A 19,342-nucleotide genomic window follows, 5' to 3' on the forward strand; every position below is an offset into this window, starting at 1 on the left:
TGGGGATCTAGAGTTTTGTCATCTGTAGTTGCATAGGTGACATAATGGTAAAAATGAGGTAGATGTGCATGCGTGTGAATGTTTGCATTGTCAGAGATGACTTGAAACCATGATTGCACGTCCTCCCTTTAAGCTATGAGACAGACCGTGGCAAGGAATCAACGTACTGCTTTAACCTTTCCCGACCTCAGCTTAATGGCGTTTATTCTCTTGTTCTTTTTTCTCTTCCAGACTCTTTCGTCAATAGCCAGGAATGGACATTGAGTCGATCAGTGCCAGAGCTCAAAGTGGTGAGTAGTATTCATGAGTATTCATCATAACTTCAGGCCATATTATTCTTCTGGCATTGGCACTGCAAGAGGATTGATTTAAATGTCAATGCCAGGCCATGCTCTATGCATTTCAATAACATTTCCTCTCATTCTGCATGACAGAGAGAGTAGAGTACAGAAATTGGCTGGAATATTCCCTGGCACCAAGCGAGAGTGTGGGTGATTTTGAATGAGATAAGTTGGCATGGTGACACGTAGCGCGGAGTGGCTTGCAGCAGGACAGAGAGATGAGTGACAGTTTTGGGCTAGACGTGTGACAGGTCCTGGGTCTGATCCACCCGCTGGCACAACTGCTTGCACGCACGCACACACACATACACACACACACGTCCTCACAGGAAGAAGGGAGTGCTTCACGTACATCATCAATAGGGATATTACCACAAAGGCACATTCCATTCCAACATTCTGCTGTTAAGTACTGAAGTATTCATAGTATTTTGGTCTTTTATGAAAAACATATTGGTGTAATCCTATGGGGAATCCAACAGAAAATGATGTTCTCTCAGAGGGACACTTTTATGGAGGACATGCTTTCTAACCAAGGATAATTTGATAGCGCTCATTGTCTTTTATGTTGTGTTAGGTTATAATTGGAAAACTCCAGACATTTCAGGGGTTTAGTGAACTGACGCTGGATTCAGCAGGGAAGAGTCGAGGACTGTCAGGGACGCATAGCTTCCATTTCTTCCACAGTTCTATATGACAGTATTGGACAGAAGTAGTTCATTCATATATTATTTTTCCCAAAAGCACGGGCAGATGTTATCATTCCAACAATTGACAATTGCACTCATGAGGAGATGAGCTGATACTGTATAGTACTATCTTCTCATTTAACCCTGCCGGACCTTGATAATGAACCATAGACTGATCCTTAAAAAAGGCTGTAGTGGGATTTGCACACACTGTGCCCGCTCTGCTTTCATCTGCCTGAACTATGCTCATACAGCAGCCCTAATGATGGGCCTACAACCCAGCAGCTTACAAAGCTTTACATTTCTAACATAAACTCTGTTCCTTTTGTAGTTAGCTTCTGTTCTGAGTAGCTCCTAGCTTGTTATTCTTCTGTGGTGGATAGACTACTACTCTTTGTCCTCTCCAAAGCCAACTTCCTCCTTATGTAGATCGTAAGTGTAATGATGGAGAGGAGAGGTAGCATCATCTAGGCTCTTAAAGATCCTATACACACACACACATCTCTCTCACAGTCCCCTATAATTAAAACCATACCTGACTTTACCACCCACTAATGATCTAAAGAAGAGTGTTGAAGGTGGATTGTGGGGTTGAGTAGGGGAGGAGGGCGTGTTCTCCCCCAGACACACTGGCATTATCAACAGCCACCCCAGCCTGGGAGCAGCCCAGCCCCAGCTCACCCACTGTCAGGCTCGTCCTGGGGGCGGTCAGCAGTCAGAGATGGGGCCTGGGCCTGGGCCTGGACATTCTGAACGTTCTGAACTGTTCCCTTGCCGGTGACCACCTTTCTTTTGTCCCACAAGCATCATCTGTCCATAAGAAAGTCCATAGACTGTGGGCTCTAGTGTTAGTTGGTGATTTGTCTCTGCAACTTCTTACAGAACTATTGTTTTGCCACCTTGCCTTTACAAGAAGCGGGTCCATTGGCTGTGGGCTATGACATTGGTTGGCTGTGTAAACATCTCAACAACATATATATGATGTCCTTGACTAGACTGTTGTCTTGTTGTTTCTGCAGGGTATTGTGGGTAATCTGTCGAGTGGGAAGTCTGCCTTGGTCCACCGGTACCTGACAGGCACATATGTGCAGGAGGAATCTCCTGAAGGTAAGAGACAGAGCTTGCTGCTGTTTAGGAAAAACACCTGAGGGAGGAGAGAGGTGTCACATGCTGTAAAGAGCTAAAAGGTTGTGGACTCTAGGAGGGTCTTGTCAGTCAACACATGAACACATCACTTCTAACTGTGATGGTATCTTGCTAATCTACTCCATCTACTGACCCTGCTGCATCATACATGTAAATGTAATTTGAGATATTTATAATAATGTAAAAATGATTTCTAATTATTTCTGAACATTTATATGCATTTACAGTGCATTCAGAAAGTATTCAGACCCCTTGACTTTTTCCACATTTTGTTATGTTACAACCTTATTCTATAATTGATTAAATTGTTTTTCTTCCCCTCATCAATCTATACACAATACCCCATAATGACAAAGCAAAATCTGTTTTTTACGAAATTTTACAAATGTCTTCCTAATAAAAAAACTTTAATAATATATTTCCATAAGTATTCAGACCCTTTACTCAGTACTTTGTTCAAGCACCGTTGGCAGTGTTTACAGCCTTGAGTCTTCTTGGGTATGACGCTACAAGCTTGGCACACCTGTATTTGGGGAGTTTCTCCCATTCTTCTCTGCAGATCCTCTCAAGATCTGCCAGGATGGCAGTTGCTGCACAACTAAATACTTATTTTCCACCATAATTTGCAAATAAATTCAATAAAAATCCTACAATGTGATTTTCTGGATTTCTTTTTTCTCATTTTGTCTGTCATAGTTGAAGTGTACCTATGATGAAAATTACAGGCCTCTCTCATCTTTTTAAGTGGGAGAACCTGCACAATTGATGGCTGACTAAATACTTTTTTGCCCCACTGTATGTAAATAAGGTATTTCTGCTTTTATTTGATACATTTGCTAAAGTTTCTGAAAACCTGTTTTCGCGTTGTCATTATTGGGTATTGGTTGTAGATTGATAAGAAAAAATAAGTTTTGGAATACAGCTGTAACGTAATAAAGTGTGAAAAAAATGTAAGGGGTCTGAATACTTTCTGAATGCACTATAAAGACATATAAAGTTATTTTAACATGTTACCAGATTATTGGCTGTTCAAAACCTGTTGAAATACCACCTGGAATGCAGTGGAGGCTGGAAAGAGGAGTTATAGGAGGATGGGCTCATTGTAATGGCTCGAATGGAATCAATGGAACAGAGTCAAACATGTTGTTTCCATGTGTTAGATGTGTTTGGGACCATTCCATTGATTCCATTCCAGCCATCACAATGAGCCCATCCTCCTGTAGCGCTTCCCACCAGCCTCCTCTGCCGGAATGATAAGTTAGCAGTCTGTATTTGGGTTTAAGTTATTCTAGCTGGAGATTGATACTGGCATAAAGTACAATGACAGGGCTGGGCTTGATAGTGACCGTAGGCTGTATACAAACTCAATTCATAATTAGCAGTTAGGTTGAGTGTGTTCCACATAGTATATAAAGAGAAACCGGCATTATCTTCGCTTATCATCATTAACAGCTAGTCTTTGAAGCCAGGTGTGTTTTCTGTTGTTGTTATTGTTTTGTATCAGTCGACGCAGTGTCAGATTTATCTCAAGCCGAAGGATGTGCTCTGAGATAATTGGCTTTTTATCCATTTTATCCATTTATCCAGACAATGACAGCTAGAGCAAAGCATCCCCCATGCAAGAAAGAGGGCTGCTGTGTTAGAATGCTAATTCCCAACACATCAAGGTAAAACTAAAAACCTGGGCTTAAAGCACCAAATCCTACTAAAACCCTTCATTTCAGAGCGAAAGGGGATTGCAGTTGCTGCCATGAACATAAACAGTTTCTGCTTTGGGAGCTCTGAAGTGCTGACGCACTGAGTGAGAGGGCATAGCTCAGTGAGAAGGTATATTTATTTCTACAGGGGTCTGTTCCAAAGCCTTCCACTGTGACTTCACAGAATCACAACTGGACAATTCTCAATTTTGATTATCAGGTGGAATCCTTAATGAGTTCGGGCCCTGCTGAGCTCAGAAGCGAAGGCTCTCCGAAACCCACAAAGATGCTGGGGTTAAATGACAATCTTTGAGGGGGTTTGGAGGGTTTGTAGTGTCTGGTTTTGTATAATTATAGCGAGGAGGGACAAGAGATATGAAGCGCATAATGAGTTCCTGGCATAATGATGCTGCTTCACCAAGGGAAAGAAACAATCCTTACTGCTTAATTAGGCCTAGAGAAATCAATGACAAAAATGCTGGAAAGCTAAAAGCTGAGTGATGATTTTGGTTAATTAAGGAAACATGTTGTATCTTCTTATTGCATTTTATACAGATCACTGCATTGTTTCTGTGATACAGCATACCTCTTCATCTCCCATCATTAACAGGTGGCAAAGGTTCTCCTTTTAGTCTCATTCCTAGAACGATGCTTAGCCCAGATAGAAACTATAGCTACTCTGTAGACCGAAAGAGGCTACCTCGCTTCTAAGGAGAGTAGTGTTTTGTGTTTGGTCCATACCATTCAGCTCTACTCTTAATTTTTTGTTCTACGATGTTGCAAGTTGCTGTGATATCTGTTAAAATATAGTATCGGGGATGAGGAGGGAGGGAGGTGTTGCCATGGCAACAGCGGAACAGGCTCTGTTGGAATTGTGGCTCTGTGTCAAGTTCTCTGAGCCTCCGCATTCCATTCTAAGGCTGAATATGTTTACTGCCTGTTAACCAAGCCAAAAATACAGCTCCCATCTCAAAACCTGTGTTTGTGTGTGTGTGTTAGACTCATCTGTATGTATAAGATGGACAACAGGTTGATAGAAAGACTATAACCACTCTATTCATTAGCCACATCCAGCCAAAATCATTATACATTATTGCTGGCCTACCCTAATACAGATTGAGTGTCTCTCGTTATCGAGGTTAGCTTAATTCTTTTGGCACTGAGATTCAACAGACGTTCCACAGTACAGATGGATTCTCCTCTGACCTCAGGATATGTTTTTGTCTATGCTTGGCTGTGAACAGAGGATGATGGTAATGTTATGTAGTCTAAATGTAGGCCTATACTTGAATGCACATCCATTTCATACCATGACAACAGAAGATGTTATTTGGCACAACACTCTCATTTGACCATTTTCAAGGGCTTCTTATCATTTCATGTGCAACCAACCTATTCCATTTACCTCCTCTAGAATTATTACATTATTACTCAGGCACCAAGATGGCATAGCAGTTCAGACGTCTTTTGTTCTCGTCTTGTCGTGTCCTGTATATATATATATATATTTACAACTTTTTTCACATACATTTTATTTTTATTTTCCATCAACTCATCTTCAAAACACTCTCCTGCAACCCGCCTCACCAATTTATATTTATAAAAAAGTATTATTTACCTCAAATCTGTAATCCTCCAAGAAGCTAGCCAGAAACTAGCCAGAAGCTAGCCAGGAGCTAGCCAGAGGCTAGCCCAGAAGCTAATCCAGAAGCTAACTAGAAGCTAGTTCAGAAGCTAGTTAGCTTCTTTACTGGCAAATCGTTAGTATTCAGCTAACCACAGTTTGTGGTCATCAGCTATCCTTTAGCTCCAAATTCTATCGCCAGTTTTGTACGGCGCAGCGCGGCTCGGAACGGAACATACCGGACCAATTTTTCTCCTCCATGTCCCTGGATTTCAACTGCTCTCTGGACATTCATACCCGGATCTCACAGCTAGCTAGCTGCTATCCGTGTGACTAACGGCTTTCGTCGATTCCGGAGCAAACATCAATTATTCCGGAGCTAGCCAGCTCCGTCAATCACTCCTGAGTTCCATCAGTCACTCCTGGGCTGCAGTCACCTATACGGACCCGTTTTACTGCCTACGCGGAGCCCCACCGGGCCTTCACAACTGGACTGCCGACGTTACCTACCCGAAGGAGACGCCCATCTGCGGCCTGCTAACCGTTAGCTGTCTTACCGGCTGCTATCTGAATAGACAATCGGACAATTTATTTATTTTTATTATTATTATGTTTTCTTCTTGGGCCTCTATAACTATATCTATTGTTTTTATTTTTGTTGTTGTGTGATTTGGATTAATCCCCTCTACCACACGGAACCCCACTAATCTACTGACGGAACGCAAGAGGTGGCTAACAACAGACCTCCATCCTATGCTAGCTTGCTACCGATGGCCTGGCTAGCTGTCTAAATCGCCGTGACCCCCAACCAACCTCTCCACTCACTGGACCCTTTTGATCACTCGACTAAGCATGCCTCTCCTTAATGTCAATATGTCTTGTCCATTGCTGTTCTGGTTAGTGTTTATTGGCTTATTTCACTGTAGAGCCTCTAGTCCTGCTCACTATACCTTATCCAACCTATTAGTTCCACCACCCACACATGCAATGACATCTCCTGGTTTCAATGATGTTTCTAGAGACAATATCTCTCTCTTCATCACTCAATACCTAGGTTTACCTCCACTGTATTCACATCCTACCATACCTTTGTCTGTACATTATGCTATTTAAAAAAAAGTGCACTCACAAATTGATGCTATTTTATCGCCCCCAGAAACCTCCTTTTACTCTCTGTTCCAGACGTTCTAGACGACCAATTCTTATTGCTTTTAGCCGCACCCTTATTCTACTCCTCCTATGTTCCTCTGGCGATGTAGAGGTGAATCCAGGCCCTGCAGTGCCTAGCTCCACTCCTATTCCCCAGGCGCTCTCTTTTGACGACTTCTGTAACCGTAATAGCCTTGGTATCATGCATGTTAATATTAGAAGCCTCCTCCCTAAGTTTGTTCTATTCACTGCTTTAGCACACTCTGCCAACCCGGATGTTCTAGCTGTGTCTGAATCCTGGCTTAGGAAGACCACCAAAAATTCAGAAATTTTAATTCCAAACTACAACATTTTCAGACAAGATAGAACTGCCAAAGGGGGCGGTGTTGCAATCTACTGCAAAGATAGCCTGCAGAGTTCTGTCCTACTATCCAGGTCTGTACCCAAACAATTTGAACTTCTACTTTTAAAAATCCACCTCTCTAAAAACAAGTCTCTCACCGTTGCCGCCTGCTATAGACCACCCTCTGCCCCCAGCTGTGCTCTGGACACCATATGTGAACTGATTGCCCCCCATCTATTTTCAGAGCTCATGCTGCTAGGCGACCTAAACTGGAACATGCTTAACACCCCAGCCATCCTACAATCTAAACTTGATGCCCTCAATCTCACACAAATTATCAATGAACCTACCAGGTACCTCCCCAAAGCCTTAAACACGGGCACCCTCATAGATATCATCCTAACCAACTTCCCCTCTAAATACACCTCTGCTGTCTTCAACCAAGATCTCAGCGATCACTGCCTCATTGCCTGCATCCGTAATGGGTCAGCGGTCAAACGACCTCCACTCATCACTGTAAAACGCTCCCTGAAACACTTCAGCGAGCAGGCCTTTCTAATCGACCTGGCCGGGGTATCCTGGAAGGATATTGATCTCATCCCGTCAGTAGAGGATGCCTGGATATTTTTTTAAATGCCTTCCTAACCATCTTAAATAAACATGCCCCATTCAAGAAATTTAGAACCAGGAACAGATATAGCCCTTGGTTCTCCCCAGACCTGACTGCCCTTAACCAACACAACACTTAACCAGCACTGAAGATAGGAAACACTGTCACCACTGATAAATCCACCATAATTGAGAATTTCAATAAGCATTTTTCTACAGCTGGCCATGCTTTCCACCTGGCTACTCCTACCCTGGTCAACAGCACTGCACCCCAAACAGCAACACGCCCAAGCCTTCCCCATTTCTCCTTCTCCCAAATCCATTCAGCTGATGTTCTGAAAGAGCTGCAAAATCTGGACCCCTACAAATCAGCCGGGCTAGACAATCTGGACCCTTTCTTTTTAAAATTATCTGCCGAAATTGTTGCCACCCCTATTACTAGCCTGTTCAACCTCTCTTTCGTGTCGTCTGAGATTCCCAAAGATTGGAAAGCAGCTGCGGTCATCCCCCTCTTCAAAGGGGGGGACACTCTTGACCCAAACTGCTACAGACCTATATCTATCCTACCATGCCTTTCTAAGGTCTTCGAAAGCCAAGTCAACAAACAGATTACCGACCATTTCGAATCTCACCATACCTTCTCTGCTATGCAATCTGGTTTCAGAGCTGGTCATGGGTGCACCTCAGCCACGCTCAAGGTCCTAAACGATATCTTAACCGCCATCGATAAGAAACATTACTGTGCAGCCGTATTCATTGATCTGGCCAAGGCTTTCGACTCTGTCAATCACCACATCCTCATCGGCAGACTCGACAGCCTTGGTTTCTCAAATGATTACCTCACCTGGTTCACCAACTACTTCTCTGATAGTTCAGTGTGTTCAGTGTGTCAAATCGGAGGGTCAAATCGGAGGGTCTGCTGTCGGACCTCTGGCAGTCTCTATGGGGGTGCCACAGGGTTCAATTCTTGGACCGACTCTCTTCTCTGTATACATCAATGAGGTCGCTCTTGCTGCTGGTGAGTCTCTGATCCACCTCTACGCAGACGACACCATTCTGTATAATTCCGGCCCTTCTTTGGACACTGTGTTAACAACCCTCCAGGCAAGCTTCAATGCCATACAACTCTCCTTCCGTGGCCTCCAATTCCTCTTAAATACAAGTAAAACTAAATGCATGCTCTTCAACCGATCGCTACCTGCACCTACCCGCCTGTCCAACATCACTACTCTGGACGGCTCTGACTTAGAATACGTGGACAACTACAAATACTTCGGTGTCTGGTTAGACTGTTAACTCTCCTTCCAGACCCATATCAAACATCTCTAATCCAAAGTTAAATCTAGAATTGGCTTCCTATTTCACAACAAAGCATCCTTCACTCATGCTGCCAAACATACCCTTGTAAAACTGACCATCCTACCAATCCTCGACTTTGGCGATGTCATTTACAAAATAGCCTCCAATACCCTACTCAACAAATTAGATGCAGTCTATCACAGTGCAATCCGTTTTGTCACCAAAGCCCCATATACTACCCACCATTGCGACCTGTACGCTCTCGTTGGCTGGCCCTCGCTTCATACTCGTCGCCAAACCCACTGGCTCCATGTCATCTACAAGACCCTGCTAGGTAAAGTCCCCCCTTATCTCAGCTCGCTGGTCACCATAGCATCTCCCACCTGTAGCACACGCTCCAGCAGGTATATCTCTCTAGTCACCCCCAAAACCAATTCTTTCTTTGGCCGCCTCTCCTTCCAGTTCTCTGCTGCCAATGACTGGAACGAACAACAAAAATCTCTGAAACTGGAAACACTTATCTCCCTCACTAGCTTTAAGCACCAACTGTCAGAGCAGCTCACAGATTACTGCACCTGTACATAGCCCACCTATAATTTAGCCCAAACAACTACCTCTTTCCCAACTGTATTTAATTAATTAATTTATTTTGCTCCTTTGCACCCCGTTATTTTTATTTCTACTTTGCACATTCTTCCATTGCAAAACTACCATTCCAGTGTTTTACTTGCTATATTGTATTTACTTTTCCACCATGGCCTTTTTTGCCTTTACCTCCCTTCTCACCTCATTTGCTCACATTGTATATAGACTTGTTTATACTGTATTATTGACTGTATGTTTGTTTTACTTCATGTGTAACTCTGTGTCGTTGTATCTGTCGAACTGCTTTGCTTTATCTTGGCCAGGTCGCAATTGTAAATGAGAACTTGTTCTCAACTAACCTACCTGGTTAAATAAAAGTGTTCTCAACTAACCTACCTGGTTAAATAAAGGTGTTCTCAACTAACCTACCTGGTTAAATAAAGGTATTCTCAACTAACCTACCTGGTTAAATAAAGGTGTTCTCAACTAACCTACCTGGTTAAATAAAGGTCAAATAAAAATACAAATAAAATTACAAATGTTCCTTTGAAGTCTGGCCCTTTGGTCCAGAGACCATTTTTTTCACAAGATATGACTATACTATACTGGGTATTACTATGGGTATCACTTTTCTGACATTTCCTCTAAATGTAGATTTCCTGACATATAGAGACTCAGATATTAATGCTCGGTCCAAGCAGCGCTCCAATCTCAGAGCTCTGTTACTTCTGTGCAGAGCCGGCCTTATGGGCAGGCCTCTGGGGGCCTGGCCCACGCTACCTTACCTCGTTTCCTGTCCAATAAAATGTTTAAATATTGATAATTTATTTGACCGAGACGCGCACCAACAGAAAGATGCATCAATCTCAGATGAAGAATCAGAAGGAGAGAAACAGCGCCTCTCTGTCTCATGTCATACTCTTTTTGGCCAAACGGGCATCAGATACATGGGCTACATCTTATTTTTATTTATTGTTTCTTTTGTTCCACCTCATGCTATTTTACTATTACATTGTTATTGATTACCGCATTATTGGGTTTAGAGCAGTGTTCCCCAACTGGCGGCCTGTGTGGAATTTTCATTGTTGGACATGACTATAAATCACCATGAAATCAGCTCCTTAATTTAAGAAATCTGTTCCCAAGTATTTCCACGTGTAATGGAGAGACACGACGTAAAAAATGTAAGCAAGGTTTGAAATGATTGTTGTAGTCAAACAATATATTTTTGGGCTTCTTGCGGTTAATTTGCAGTCTTCAAATTATTTTTTTATTACATTCGGGCCCCCTGGCCATCCGCTAAAGAAAAAATCAGCCCGTGGCTGAATCTAGTTTATGATCCCTGGTTTAGAGATTGCAAGAAAGGCATTTCACTATACTTGTGCACATGACATTAAAACTTGAAACTTAATATAGTAAGATGCTTTCTCGGGTGACAGTTTCAGCCACTTGCAAATTGAAGGAAAGTTGTGAGTGCACTTTTTTGGATACTGGAATTATTATGGATGAAGGTGCGAAGGTAACCTACTTTTTATTATTTACTTCTTTTGGCTTAATTTTTTTTGCCCCTTTTTCTCCCCAATTTAGTGATATCCACTTGTCCTATTGCTGCATCTCCCGTACGGACTCGGGAGAGGTGAAGGTCGAGAGACTTGCATCCTCCGAAACATGACCCTGCCAAACAGCAGTACTCGCATAACCCGGAAGCCAGCCGCAACAATGTGTCGGAGGAAACACCGTACAACTGGCGACTGAAGTCAGCGTGCATGCGCCCGGCCCACCACAAGCAGTTGCTAGAGCGTGATTGGTCAAGGACACCCCAGCCGGCCAAACCCTTCCCAAACCCGGACGACACTGGGCCATTTGTGTGTGTCTACCGGTGGCGGCCGGCTGCGACACAGCCTGGGATCGAACCTGGGTCTGTAGTTATGCCTCTCAAACTGCGATGCAGTGCCTTAGACAGCTGCAACATTCGGGAGGCCCGGTAACCTACTTTTTGAAATAATTTGTGTTTACAATCGGATAAAAACATAATGACTGGTTGTGTTCATGCTCTGTTGAAAGGTAATACATCTTTCTAGTTAAATTAGATATCTTTTAATATAAAACCCATTAAAGGAGGTCCCCTGAAAAAATGTGGCCCACCTATAGAAATGAAAGATCCGTCCAACTGATTTGTTCTGGCGCCGGCATTGCTTCAGCAGAGGAAAGTCTCTCTCTCTCTCTCTGACTATTACACAACCAAACTGATGTCTGGGAGAATCCCCCTTCACCAAGTGGGCTAAAGTGGACTTAATAGGGAGCAAGTGTGTCTCAAGTGGATCTGTATTTCATGTTGGCCCTAGCTAGAACACTGCCTACCTAGTCCTTGAAGACTGCCAGCAGAGCCAGTCACTGTGACCTCACTTGCTATTTTGCAGAGGTGGGATCTTGTCATTTGCAGAGGTGGGATCTTGTCATTTGCAGAGGTGGGATCTTGTCATTTGCAGAGGTGGGATCTTGTCATTTGCAGAGGTGGGATCTTGTCATTTGCAGAGGTGGGATCTTGTCATTTGCAGAGGTGGGATCTTGTCATTTGCAGAGGTGGGATCTTGTCCTTTGCAGAGGTGGGATCTTGTCATTTGCAGAGGTGGGATCTTGTCATTTGCAGAGGTGGGATCTTGTCATTTGCAGAGGTGGGATCTTGTCATTTGCAGAGGTGGGATCTTGTCCTTTGCAGAGGTGGGATCTTGTCATTTGCAGAGGTGGGATCTTGTCCTTTGCAGAGGTGGGATCTTGTCATTTGCAGAGGTGGGATCTTGTCATTTGCAGAGGTGGGATCTTGTCATTTGCAGAGGTGGGATCTTGTCCTTTGCAGAGGTGGGATCTTGTCCTTTGCAGAGGTGGGATCTTGTCATTTGCAGAGGTGGGATCTTGTCATTTGCAGAGGTGGGATCTTGTCATTTGCAGAGGTGGGATCTTGTCATTTGCAGAGGTGGGATCTTGTCCTTTGCAGAGATGGGATCTTGTCCTTTGCAGAGGTGGGATCTTGTCCTTTGCAGAGGTGGGATCTTGTCATTTGCAGAGGTGGGATCTTGTCCTTTGCAGAGGTGGGATCTTGTCATTTGCAGAGGTGGGATCTTGTCCTTTGCAGAGGTGGGATCTTGTCATTTGCAGAGGTGGGATCTTGTCCTTTGCAGAGGTGGGATCTTGTCATTTGCAGAGGTGGGATCTTGTCATTTGCAGAGGTGGGATCTTGTCATTTGCAGAGGTGGGATCTTGTCCTTTGCAGAGGTGGGATCTTGTCCTTTGCAGAGGTGGGATCTTGTCCTTTGCAGAGGTGGGATCTTGTCCTTTGCAGAGGTGGGATCTTGTCCTTTGCAGAGGTGGGATCTTGTCCTTTGCAGAGGTGGGATCTTGTCCTTTGCAGAGGTGGGATCTTGTCCTTTGCAGAGGTGGGATCTTGTCCTTTGCAGAGGTGGGATCTTGTCCTTTGCAGAGGTGGGATCTTGTCATTTGCAGAAGTGGGATCTTGTCCTTTGCAGAGGTGGGATCTTGTCCTTTGCAGAGGTGGGATCTTGTCATTTGGAAAGTTCAAATTCAGTTCTAAAACTGTTATGAACTTAATTCTCTCCATCTTATTACATTTCTCTGTAACAGATAACACGGCTTATTATCAAATAGCTGGTGTTGCCGCAACGATAGATATTTCATACCGGTTTTATGTCTGTCACTCTCAGCATATTTATTTTTGATATACAGTGGCAAGAAAAAGTATGTGAACCCTTTGGAATTACCTGTACTTTTGTCTGTTGTTGTGACTTTGATTAAGATCAGATCTAATTTTATGACCAATTTATTTAGAAATCCAGATCATTCCAAAGGGTTCACATACTTTTTCTTGCCACTGTACACTACATGACCTAAGTATGTTCAAATCTTATCAAATTGTATTGGTCACATACATATGGATAGCAGATGTTAATGCGAGTGTAGCGAAATGCTTGTGCTTCTAGTTCCGACTATGCAGTAATATCTAACAATGTCCCAACAACTACCTTATACACACAAGTGTAAAGGAATTAATAAGAATATGTACATAAAGATAAATATGGATGAGCGATGGCTGAACGGCATAGGCAAGATGCAGTAGATGGTATAGAGTACAGTATATACATTTGAGATGAGTAGTGTAGGGTATGTAAACTTTATATAAAGTGGCATAGTTTAAAGTGACTAGTGATACATGTATTACATCCAATTTTTAATTATTAAAGTGGCTAGATATTGAGTCAGTATGTTGGCAGCAGCCACTCAATGTTAGTGGTGGCTGTTTAACAGTCTGATGGCCTTGAGATAAAAGCTGTTTTTCAGTCTCTCGGTCCCAGCTTTGATGCACCTGTACTGACCTCGCCTTCTGGATGATAGCAGGGTGAACAGGCAGTGGCTCGGATGGTTGTTGTCCTTGATGATCTTTTTGGCCTTCCTGTGACATCGGGTGGTGTAGGTGTCCTGGAGAGCAGATAGTTTGCCCCAGGTGATGCATTGTGCAGACCTCACTACCCTCTGGAGAGCCTTACAGTTGGGGGCGGAGCAGTTGCCGTACCAGGCGGTGATACAGCCCGACAGGATGCTCTCGATTGTGCATCTGTAAATGTTTGTGAGTGTTTTAGGTAACAAGCCACATTTTTTCAGCCTCCTGAGGTCGAAGAGACGCTGTTGCAACTTCTTCACCATGCTGTCTGTGTGGGTGGACCATTTCAGTTTGTCTGTGATGTGTACGCCGAGGAACTTAAAACTTTCCACCTTCTCCACTACTGTCCCGTCGATGTGGATAGGGGGGTGCACACTCTGCTGTTTCCTGAAGTCCACTATCATCTCCTTTGTTTTGTTGACATTGAGTGAGAGGTTATTTTCCTGACACCACACTCCGAGGGCCCTCACCTCCTCCCTGTAGGCCGTCTCATCGTTTTTGGTAATCAAGCCTACCACTGTAGTGTCGTCTGCAAACTTGATGATTGAGTTGGAGGCGTGCATGGCCATGCAGTCATGGGTGAACAGGGAGTACAGGAGAGGGCTGAGAATGCACCTTTGTGGGGCCCCAGTGTTGAAGATCGGCGGGGTGGACATGATGTTTCCTACCCTCACCACCTGGGGGCGGTCCATCAGGAAGTCCAGGAGCTCAAGCTTAATGATGAGTTTGGAGGGTACTATGGTGTTAAATCCTGAGCTGTAGTCGATGAACAGCATTCTTACATTGGTATTCCTTTTGTCCATGTGGGTTAGGGCAGTGTGATTGCGATTGCGATTGCGTCGTCTGTGGACCTATTGGGGCGGTAAGCAAATTGGAGTGTGTCTAGGGTGTCAGGTAGGGTGGAGGTGATATGATCCTTGACTTGTCTCTCAAAGCACTTCATAATGACGGAGGTGAGTGCTACGGGGCGATAGTCAGTTACCTTAGCTTTCTTGGGAACTGGAACAATGGAGGCCTTCTTGAAGCATGTGGGAACAGCAGACTGGGATTGATTGAATATGTCCGTAAACACACCAGCCAGCTGGTCTGCGCAAGCTCTGAGGACGCGGCTAGTGATGCCGTCTGGGCCCGCAGCCTTGCGAGGGTTAACACGTTTAAATGCTTTACTCTCGTTGGCTGCGGTGAAGGAGAGCCCGCAGGTTTTGGTAGAGGGCCATGTTGTTGGCACTGTATTGACCTCAAAGCGAGCAAAGAAGTTGTTTAGTTTGTCTGGGAGCAGGACTACCTGGTCTGCGACGGTGCTGGTTTTCTTTTTGTAGTCCATGATTGACTGTAGACCCTGCCACATACCTCTCGTGTCTGAGCCGTTGAATTGCGACTCTACTTTGTCTCTATACTGACGCTTAGCTTGTTTGATTGCCTTGCTGAGGGAATAGCTACACTGTTTGTATTTGGTCATGTTTCCGGTTGCCTTGCCCTGATTAAAAGCAGTGGTTCGCGCTTTCAGTTTTACACGAATGCTGCCATCAATCCATGGTTTCTGGTTGGGGTGATGCACTTGCTAATAAACTTGCTCACCGAATCAGCGTATTCATCAATGTTATTGTCCGACTCTATGCAGAACATATCCCAGTCCATGAGATCGAAGCAATCTTGAAGCGTGGAATCAGAATGGTCGAACCAGCGTTGAACAGACCTGAGCATGGGCGTTTCCTGTTTTAGTTTCTGTCTATAGGCTGGGAGCAACAAAATGGAGTCGTGATCAGATTTTCCTAAAGGAGGGCGGGCAGGGCTTTGTATGCGTTGCGGAAGTTAGAATAACAATGGTCCAGGATTTTTTAGGTAGCACATTCGATAAGCTGATCAAATTTAGGGAGTGTTGTTTTTAGATGAGCCTTGTTAAAATCCTCAGCTACAATGAACACAGCCTCAGGATATGTGGTTTCCAGTTTACGTAGAGTCCAATGAAGTTCATTCAGGGCCATCGATGTGTCTGCTTGGGGGGGGGGGGGGGGATATATACGTCTGTGATTATAATCGAAGAGAATTCTCTTGGTAGATAATGCGGTCGACATTTGATTGTAAGGAATTCTAGGTCAGGTGAGCAAAATTACTTTAGTTCCTGTATGTTGTTATGATCACACCACGTCTCGTTAATCATAAGACATACACCCGCCCTTCTTCTTACCAGATAGATGTTTGTTTCTGTCGACGCGATGCGTAAAGAAACCAGATGGCTGTACCGACTCTGATAGCGTGTCTCGGGTGAGCCACGTTTCCGTGAAACAAAGAACGTTACAATCTCTGATGTCTCTCTGGAAGGCAACCCTTGCTCTGATTTCGTCTACTTAGTTGTCAAGAGACTGGACGTTGGTGAGTAGTAAACTCGGGAGCGGTGCGCGATGTGCCCATCTACAGAGCCTGACCAGAAGACCCCTTCTTCTGCCCCTCCTGCGGCGCTGTTGTTTTGGGTCGCCGGCTGGGATCTGATCCATTGTCCTGGGTGGTAGACCAAACAGAGGATCCGCTTCGGGAAAGTCGTATTCCTGGTCGTAATGTTGGTAAGTTGACGGAGTTGGTCCTCCATTTGCTGCTATAACAGTCTCCACACTTCTGGGAAGGCTTTTCACTAGATGTTGGAACATTCTGCGGGGACTTGCTTCAATACAGCCACAAGAGAATTAGTGAGGTCAGGCATTGATTTTTGGCGAATAGGCCTGGCTCACAGTCGACATTCCAATTCATCCCAAAGGTATTCGATGGGGTTGAGGTGAGGGCTCTGTGCAAGCCAGTCAAGTTCTTCCACACTGATCTTGACAAACCATTTCTGTATGGACTTTACTTTGTGCATGGGGGCATTGTCATGCTGAAACAGGAAAGGGCCTTCCCCAAACTGTTGTCACAAAGTTGAAAGCACAGAATTGTTTACAATGCATTAATTAAGATTTCCCTTCACTGGAACTAAGGGGCCTACCCCGAACCATGAAAAACAGCCCCAGAAACATTATTCCTGCTCCACCAAACTTTACAGTTGGCACTAGGCATTTGGGCAGGTAGTGTTCTCCTGGCATCAGCCAAACCCAGATTAATTCGTTGGACTGCCAGATGGTGAAGCGTGATTCATCACTCCAGAGAACGCGTTTCCACTGCTCCAGAGTCCAATGGCGGCGAGCTTTATACCACTCCAGCCGGCACTTAGTATTGTGCATGGTGACCTTAGGCTTATGTGCGGCTGCTCGGCCATGGAAACGCATTTCATGAAGCTCCCGACGAACAGTTCTTGTGCTGACGTTGCTTCCAGAGGCAGTATGGAACTCGGTAGTGAGTGTTGCAACCGAGAACAGATGATTTGTTCGCACTTCAGCACCCGGTGGGCTCGTTCTGTGAGCTTGTGTGGCCTACCACTTCACGGCTAAGCCGTTGTTGCTCCTAGATGTTTCCACTTCACAATAACAGCACTTACAGTTGACCGGCCAGCTCTAGCAGGGCAGAAGTTTGATGAACTGACTTGTTGGTGCCACGTTGAAAGTCACTAAGCTCTTCAGTAAGGCCATTCTACTGGCAATGTGTGTCTATGGAGATTGCATGGATGCGTGCTCAATTGCATGGCTGTGTACATCTGTCAGCAACAGGTGTGGCTAAAATAGCCAAATCCACAAATTTGTATGGGTGTCCACATACTTTTGTATATATAGTGTACTTTATTATGCCCACTCTTACAACTTTCATGGAATCGTAAATTATTCAATATTGTTTGAGATAGCTTGAAGCACATGTTCTGCATTCGAAAACCCAATGTTTTATTTTCCTGGGACGCGTTTCTTGCCTAGCTCCCCAACTCTCATTTGAATATTTTTAATCTCCACCAGATCTCAAACCATTCCAATGATATGCAAAATCCAATTTAGTATGACGCATTCCCATCGGTTTGTATTTTATCTGTAGCCAACCTTGCCCTTGGCAAAGAATATGAACATGCATTCAAAAAGATGACGGGGGAAAAGTCCAGGCTCACTATAGTTGTTTCCATTCTACTGTATAGCTTCTCTAGTCTCCACTATCCTGTGGTCATGAACTACAGCAACTTTAGATTAAGACTTCTTTCTTTTTTCCCCTTTTATCTTCCATCCCCTCCTTCCCTCTTTATCGCAGGCTCCAGGCTACATCCATTCTCCATGCCTTATCACTTCCATACAGAATCTGAATCTATGACTGTTAATACTCAAGCATGCCATCTTATAGCTTGTGTAGTTTTGCAAGTGATGGAAACGGATCTCCAGGCTAGCTGGTGATTGTGAAGTGAATTTGGGGGGGGGGGGGCCCTCCCAGGGGTTGTGTGTGCATTGGGGTGCATGATAGTGTAGTGGAGCAGGATCTCTCAGCAGGTGTGTGTGGATTAGATATGCTAAATGGCCATTTCCCTCCCTGGTTGACTCCATAGAGACCCGGTTTTCTCCTCAAGTTTCTGATTTCTCATTGAGACAGCGAGGTCAAATCGAACTGCAGCCTAAGCCTAAGCCGGATGGATGTCTCCAAACTTTCATCAAAACTTTCTCAGAATGGAATGTCATCTATATGTGAATGTGATGTATGACAATGGGAAAGTCTGACTCATGCCTTGGGCCTACTGGTGTGTATTTGTGAAAAATATTGGTGTTAATGTTGAATTTTGGTGATTTAGCTGTAGCTTAACCAAACACGTTTTCATTGACAAGTAGTAGATAGAATATCATGTCAGTGCTTTACACCTTTTTAAGCCTGAGTTTATGCCCTCTTCCATCCTTTTGCCAAGCCCTTTGACAGGCAGGGTAAAGCGGTAAATTGGTTCACATTGGCTGTATTTATAATGATGATCTCTAAGTCTTTTCCTGATCAGGCACCACCCTATAAACTCACTGTGACATGTCTCTTCTCTTTTTTAGGTGGTCGGTTCAAGAAGGAGATGGTGGTTGATGGACAGAGCTACCTGCTGCTGATCAGAGATGAGGGAGGCCCCCCGGAGCTGCAGGTACGTACGCTCTGCTTGCTTTATAATCCTACCTGTCTGCATCCCTCAGCACAGCCAATTAACACCACTTAAAGTCTGAAAGATAATGATCATTTCTGACTTAATGTGTAATGTTTATGTCCAATGGCCGATGAGCACTGAGTCGTTTTATCTCTCATTTCTCTTCATATGACAAGGATTGAAAAGGATTTGCCAGTAGATTGTCGACATGAGTCATAATGATGACTGCTAGCTTGCTAGCTACGATTTTGAAAGTCCAATCAAAGCTACTGCAGATATAACGTGATTTGATGTCATTCTGTGGCCAATGACCTTGAGCCTTCTTGGATGGGCACTTCTAATGTAAATCGATGCAGCACCCAAGGGGTAAAAATTATTGAGCTCTACCCATAAGACTTG

At 44.2% G+C, this 19,342-nt stretch overlaps 1 protein-coding gene across 4 annotated transcripts in view; it reads left to right on the plus strand.

Moving 5' to 3' along the window:
- Window positions 1-19,342, plus strand: part of LOC109874721 (arf-GAP with GTPase, ANK repeat and PH domain-containing protein 3) — a 261,538-nt gene that overhangs the window by 126,513 nt on the left and 115,683 nt on the right. For all 4 annotated transcript variants that reach the window (XR_004206343.1, XR_004206342.1, XM_031810043.1 and 1 more), the window contains exons 2-4: window positions 232-290; window positions 2,050-2,137; window positions 18,858-18,943. Coding sequence is in view for 2 of the 4 variants with exons in the window: in XM_031810043.1 (XP_031665903.1) it covers window positions 232-290; window positions 2,050-2,137; window positions 18,858-18,943 (233 nt within the window). In the remaining 2 variants the exon portion in view is untranslated. The remainder of the gene's footprint in view (window positions 1-231; window positions 291-2,049; window positions 2,138-18,857; window positions 18,944-19,342) is intronic.

The sequence above is a fragment of the Oncorhynchus kisutch genome, linkage group LG30 (assembly GCF_002021735.2).
Source record: "Oncorhynchus kisutch isolate 150728-3 linkage group LG30, Okis_V2, whole genome shotgun sequence".
NCBI lineage: Eukaryota > Metazoa > Chordata > Actinopteri > Salmoniformes > Salmonidae > Oncorhynchus > Oncorhynchus kisutch.